The following is a 6,962-nucleotide window of genomic DNA, read 5'->3' on the forward strand; positions in this document are numbered from 1 at the left end:
TAATTTCTTTGTTTGTTCTTAAATTGACGTAGAATGGAGCAAAGACTCATGGGATTGGGAAATGCGTTTATCCAATAAACAGATGGAGGTCAAGTCTATTTTCGAAAAAATGTAGGGGGATATATGAGTGGCCCCACGTCGAATGGTATGACCCAAGATACGTCAGACAGAAATCGTGCATATTCGACGGTACCGCCTTGTCATTGGTTTACCCAGGTGCCACTGCAACACCATTGCTAGGCCTACCTCTCATTGGCTGAATCTTTGAGAACGTTGTAGACTCAATCAATATAAGTCGCGGGGAGACGAAGCTCTGTTCGTTTGTATATTTTATTTACGTGACCATATTTTTGGTTAATGTTTAAAAAAAAGAATCAAAGAACCAGTTCTTCTTGTTTTGGGGAACCAGTTCTTGTCCTTCACGTTTGGGATTCGTTCGTTGTAACGAATCGGTCGCGACCGACACATCCCTACCGTAGACCCGTTGAAATGCACCGTACACCACCGGTTTGGAGTGGGGAGAAAACACTGTTCCTTTTCGCCTTACCTTGAAAAACGTGTCCTCAACAGTGATGGCTAGGTGTTAACTCCATGTTTTCAAGGTGTATTCTAGTTTTACCTATGATTCAACGCTGGGTCGTCCACCATGTGGTACAGGACCTGGCCCAGTGGGGATTCTGAGTCGCAATGTTCCACGTATTCCCAGTTTTCCCAGCCAGCCTTGAAGCTGAAGCCCTCCTTCAGCAGGACCTCCAGCATCTCGGGCTTCTCCAACGCTAAGAACACAGGGCTCACCTCCCCCTCCCCGCTGCCCAGCCCCCGTCGCGTCACCGCCGCCAGCCGCCGCAGGATGCTGATTGGACGGAGGGAGACGGATACAGGTGGGTCAGGGCCGTACCAGTGAGTACACACCAGTGATCACCATGGTTCATTTGGAGCGGGAATATCCAAAATCATGCACAACAACGTGTAAAGTTTTCATTTTGGCTACATCTTGGAATGTTACAAATATCCTGCTCTAAACATTGCCAAAATCTATAACAGAACATATCACGCATGACGGAAAAATGACCACAAACGACCGGTGTTCTCCAGCACTTTATAGCACCCCTAGCTGGGTTTCATATTCAGTGGAATCTCTGGGTTACTGACGTGGACTCACCTGATGTTGCCCCCCCCAGCGGCAGCATGGATGGCGAGCGGAGGCCAGTATCCGCTGCACACCACATTTGGATCTGCTCCGTGTTTCAGCAGCGCATCGACGCATGGCTCCGACTGAGCCTCCGTGGCGGCCATCAGGGCAGTGCCGCCGTCCGTCGCTTGGATCTCAACGTTTGCGCCTTTTGTTAAGTTAAGACAAAGTTTAACTCCAAAGTTTAGGGAACTCCTCCAAGGTGCTACTGAGACTCTTAATGGATATTAGAATATTTACAAAATAGCATCTAGAAGCTCTCAAACTGCCCCAATTAACTCCAACATCCAACTTTTGAACACAGCCCGAAGTGATCCCCAAATTCTACCAATAGCGTATATAGTCGCCAACAAGAAACGCCCTACGACCAACCAACGGTCAGCGTGCTATACCTGGTGATGGTGGTTAGCAGTGGTCAGATTACTTTTGTTGCCGAACGTATAGAATTGGTGTTGGCTACCCATCTGTAGTTGCATGTTGGGAGTTTTCGGAGGCAATTTGCACCTTAAGGGTGACGAGTGGTCTGGCCTTGATCAACTGCTGCCATAGGGAGATGTGAGCTCACCTGCAGCGGCCAACATCTCCAGACATTCGTGGTGACCGTGCTCAGCTGCTAGATATAAGGCCGTCTTCTGTTCCACGTTGCGAAGGTTGAGCGCACCAAAGCGTAACAGCATGGAAACTAGCTCACTAGAACCCTGAGAAGGTAATGGGACGAGAGAGAGAGAGAGAGAGAGAGAGAGAGAGAGAGAGAGAGAGAGAGAGAGAGAGAGAGAGAGAGAGAGAGAGAGAGAGAGAGAGAGAGAGAGAGAGAGAGAGAGAGAGAGAGAGAGAGAGAGACCTTTTATAAACTGGTGGCTTGGTTATTCTACAACTTCTATGCAAGAAGTATAATTTGCTTTTAGACAAACTTAAACAAACTTCCAGCCCCTAGCTGGTGATTAGAACCAAGAGGGCAGTAAGGGTGTGAGGTTCTACCTTAGCGGAGGCAAGGTGAAGGCAAGACTGCCCAGAGGCATCTGTTACATGGACTGCTCCCCCCTTTCTAATGAGCGCCATGGCCGTCGCTGGTTTATAGTTTGAAACGGCTGTACACAGAGAAAAACAAAACCGACACATCAACACCCTCCCGCAGCAACTAGCCAAGTGTTTAACTGTAGGAGCGCAGGCTAGGTCCTCACCCGCGAGGAGCGGCGTGAGGCCTGATGCGTCCTTGACGTTTATGTTCGCGCCGGCGGTCGCCAGGAGCTTCACGACGTCCGTGTGGCCCTCGGCTGCGGCCATGAACACCGCTGTCTGGCCGTTGGGTGCCCGTGTGTTCACATACTCGATGAAGACGCCAGAGGCGGCTGTAAAGGCATGATGACAACTTTAAATAAGGAAAGGCGATAGATACATAAGAACTTTATTTCATCCCCTATATAACACACACACACACACACACACACACACACACACACACACACACACACACACACACACACACACACACACACACACACACACACACACACACACACACACACACACACACACACACACACACACACAGAGAGAGACAGACAGTACTCAGTACTTGCCTGCCATGCTGAGGACCTCCCGGACGCAGCCCGTCTCGCCGGCCCGCGCGGCCTCGTGCAGCGGCGTGAGGCCGTGGTCGCTCCTTTCCTTTACGGAGCGATTGAGGAGTAACGTCCGGAGGAGATCTCTGTCCCCTCGGCGAGCAGCCGTGAACACACACCGACCTTCATCCATCTCCTGACTCAAATATAGCCTTTCCAATATTGCCTTTCCCCCCTCCCCCTCTTTTTCTTTTAAACACACTGTCTTAAAAACACACACGAAGTGTTACAAGTTGCTGAAGTTAACGCTCGAACTCCGTGAGGAGGACGACTATGGTTTTTGTTTTGGTTTGTTTGGATTTAGCAGTTGGGACCGATGTCCACAAAAATGAAAGAGAAACTAACATTGTTGCTTCCGCGTTACTGATTGGACAGGTAACACACGTTCTGTTTCTCTGAAACACAAATCCTGGGGGACAGTTTCACCTAGTGGGGATTTACAGCATTACAGCGGGCGACAGAACGCAACTAGTTAACATGATGAAAAGTATGGAGTATGTCTTACCAGTATTATTGACACGTGTTTAAAAATCCACGCATGAAATAACGCCTTATGACATGAAAACAAAATCTAAACTTGCAGAGTCGTTTTGAATTTGAATATCTAATAAGTATCATCAATGTCCATTAATAAGCACATAATTATAACATGAAGGTTTTAACTAAACGTCGACCTGCTGCTGCTGTTGCTCGTCTCTAAATGGCTCTCACTGATTGGATATCAATGATCGTTGTTGTTCTAAACCATATCATGTTATAATGGCTCACTGATCGTTGTTGTTCCAATCCATATGTTATGACGGCTCTTGTTATCATCAAAATCACAACCAACATGGAGAAGTCCTATTTGTCGGTGAATGAGAATTACCTGATTGCTTTAAAAAAGTCTTAAGTCTTAAACATGTCTTTTTACAAAAAAACTTTGGCTCCCACTCTTAGATGTTTTTAAACCCCCTTTTAATTTTTTATTTTTGCTTTTAACCTGTAGCCCTTTGAGATCTTCGGACGAAGTTTAGAAAACTGTGTTTAGCAATCGAATAGAAAATAACCTTGTTCTCCCGGTTATTGACTCGGATAGAAAAAGACTGAAAACAGTCTTTTTTTAATAAACTCCCGGTACGCTAACTAAGTTGTGGATGCTTCGTTTTATAAAATTAAAAATATTTTAATAAAATAGGAGGTGCAAAATATTAATTTTTAGTGAGGTGTGGGTTGTTAGTACCACAAAATAGGACAGGTCTACATTGGTCTTGGGCCTGTGGGTCCCATAACTCGGAAGCTATTGAGCAAAAAGCTGTTTTCCATAGAAAAAGAATGGCCGAATATCTGTTGAATATCTGTCTCGGTCTGTTGAAAAGGAGACAATGCAATGTAAATGTGAAAAGGAACCGCACCAAACCAAAAACTAAACGTTGCGTTTTGGTCCGGACCATAAGGATCGAACTAAGGACTTTCCTGGTGTGAATAGGCCCTAAATGAGCCTCCATGAGTCCGGTCTCATGGCAGCGTCTGGCTGCAGCAGAGATGGAGCTGGAGGAGGAAAGAAAAGAGCAGGAAGAGAAACCAGGTAGGCCTAAATAATATTTATTCTTCATGTTAAGCGAATTAAAATATAGGCTATTATATTCTGAATTGTAACAAATTACAAAAAAATGCTGCGTACCCTGGCTTATCAGACAAAGTCCAGTTTCTGTTTCATGTGCCAAAGGGTGAGGATGAGGATGAGAAGCACGCTGTGCAGACTGAAATGCATTCATTCATTACTTTCGAACACACACATGCACATACTTTCGAGCGGTCAGTAGAGTTCCATTCCAGTTATGGCTTAATTTTATCGTTTTGGTCGCATAATTATATTCATGTGTCAACTGTCCACAGACTCCTCTCCTACTGTGTTTTGACCACAGGTGTCAGCCCTAAAGTTGGACATTGCTAGTAGGAGGGACATTGCTAGTAGTCATGTGTCTACTCTAAAGTATAATTCATAACTTGTAGGCTACTTGTGCCTACATAGATTGGAAGCTAGAGGTTGATGCACACAGATGCATGACTCACGATAGTGTTAGTTTCAAGAACCAGTTTAAAGGATTCACGGTTATTACAGATCTCTATATAATGTCCCTTAAATTCATTATATTCCGATTCATGATCCGGTTATCATTCTCCCTTCCTCAACATAATATTCCATCCTTTCTTTCCCGGTCTGACTCATGGACAGAGCCGTTTTCGCCCGTGTGAAAACGATTTTTTCCCCTCATTGCAAAAACGCACCAGCGGGTAAAAGTTAGCAGCAGGTTGGATATTCGCCGGATATTCAGTTTTGCAATCGGATTCATCCAGCAATCGGCTTAATCAACACAATTGCACTATAATACGGGTGTTGTATGTTGAGGACAGTATAGGACAGCGTATTGGCAAAAAATCACACCGAAATTAGTTGTTGCAATCAATATCTGTGCAAGAACAGCGCTGTAATCTACGGTCCGGCTGCAATCTATTTTAGGGACCGTCCACAATTTACACCCCACGGACTGGTGACATAGACGTTACCATGGAATTGTTTCAGGAAAGAAATCACCAATAATCAATAAAAACACATATTCTCATTCTAATTGCTGTAGTACTTGCCAATGGGGGGCTTTTATTTACTACAGGTCATTATTTGTTGACATTTTGCATTATAGCGAATGAGGATGCAATTAATAGTTTGAAATATTCACCAAAAATCAATAGAAATACATTTTCTCATTCTGATTGCTGTAGTACTTGCCAATGGTGGGCTTTTACTTACTACGGGTAATTATTTGTTCATATTTTACATAATGGTGAAACAGGATGCAATTAATAGTTTAAAATATTCATCAGAAATCAATGAAACTACATTTTCTCATTCTGATTGCTGTAGTACTTGCCAATGGTGGGCTTTTACTTACTACAGGTCATTATTTGTTGACATCTTGCATAATAGTGAAACACAATGCAATTAATAGTTTAAAATATTCACCAAAAATCAATAAAACTACATTTTCTCATTCTGATTGCTGTAGTACTTGCCAATGGTGGGCTTTTACTTACTACGGGTCATTATTTGTTGACATCTTGCATAATAGTGAAACACAATGCAATTAATAGATTAAAATATTCACCAAAAATCAATAAAACTAAATTTTCTCATTCTGATTGCTGTAGTACTTGCCAATGGTGGGCTTTTACTTACTACAGGTCATTATTTGTTCATATTTTACATAATAGTGAAACAGGATGCAATTAATAGTTTGAAATATTCACCAAAAATCAATAAAACTACATTTTCTCTTTCTGATTACTGTAGTACTTGCCAATGGTGGGCTTTTACCAACTACGGGTCATTATTTGTTGACATTTTGCATTATAGCGAATGAGGATGCAATTAATGGTTTGAAATATTCAACAAAAGGAAACTTTCCCAATCTGTTTTAGGCTTGTTGCTAATGGTAAGCTGCTACTTATTATGGGTGACCTTTTTTGTGAAATAGGATGGGAGTAATTATGAAAAACACACAAAAGGCATTGTTAACAAGACATTTCTTAATAACAGATTAGTAAATATGGCTGTAGGCTATATCTCTTAAACAAAAACAAAGCCCAGTGATAAATAAAAATACATTTTCTTATGCTGTGATGTAGCTGCCAGTGACCGTATTTCTTATAACATTATGGTATAATTTCAACAAAATGTCAACAAATAATGACCCATAGTAGGTAAAAGCCCACCATTAGCAAGTACGACAGCAATCAGAATGAGAAAATGTCGTTTTATTGATTTTTGGTGAATATTTTAAACTATTAATTGCATCTTGTTTCACTATTATGCAAAATATGAACAAATAATGACCTGTAGTAAGTAAAAGCCCACCTTTGGCAAGTACTACAACAATCAGAATCAGAAAATGTAGTTTTATTGATTTTTGGTGAATATTTTAAACTATTAATTGAATTGTGTTTCACTATTATGCAAGATGTCAACAAATAATGACCCGTAGTAAATAAAAGCCCACCATTGGCAAGTACTACAGCAATCAGAATCAGAAAATGTAGTTTTATTGATTTTTGGTGAATATTTTAGCTATTAATTAGGCCTACATCCTGTTTCACTATTATGCAAAATA

General features: G+C 42.2%; 1 protein-coding gene across 1 annotated transcript in view; it reads right to left on the minus strand.

Annotated features, from left to right (window-relative positions):
• Window positions 1–3,505, minus strand: part of LOC115530785 (ankyrin repeat and SOCS box protein 3-like) — a 6,191-nt gene extending 2,686 nt beyond the window's left edge. The window contains exons 1-6 of the mRNA XM_030339531.1: window positions 2,773–3,505; window positions 2,374–2,541; window positions 2,171–2,280; window positions 1,758–1,890; window positions 1,163–1,340; window positions 620–853 (exon numbers count right to left, since the gene is read on the minus strand). Coding sequence (XP_030195391.1) covers window positions 620–853; window positions 1,163–1,340; window positions 1,758–1,890; window positions 2,171–2,280; window positions 2,374–2,541; window positions 2,773–2,947 — 998 coding nt within the window. The 5' untranslated portion in view covers window positions 2,948–3,505. The remainder of the gene's footprint in view (window positions 1–619; window positions 854–1,162; window positions 1,341–1,757; window positions 1,891–2,170; window positions 2,281–2,373; window positions 2,542–2,772) is intronic.
• Window positions 3,506–6,962: the final 3,457 nt, after the last annotated feature.

The sequence above is a fragment of the Gadus morhua genome, chromosome 18 (genome assembly GCF_902167405.1).
Source record: "Gadus morhua chromosome 18, gadMor3.0, whole genome shotgun sequence".
In the NCBI taxonomy this organism is placed as follows: Eukaryota; Metazoa; Chordata; class Actinopteri; order Gadiformes; family Gadidae; genus Gadus; species Gadus morhua.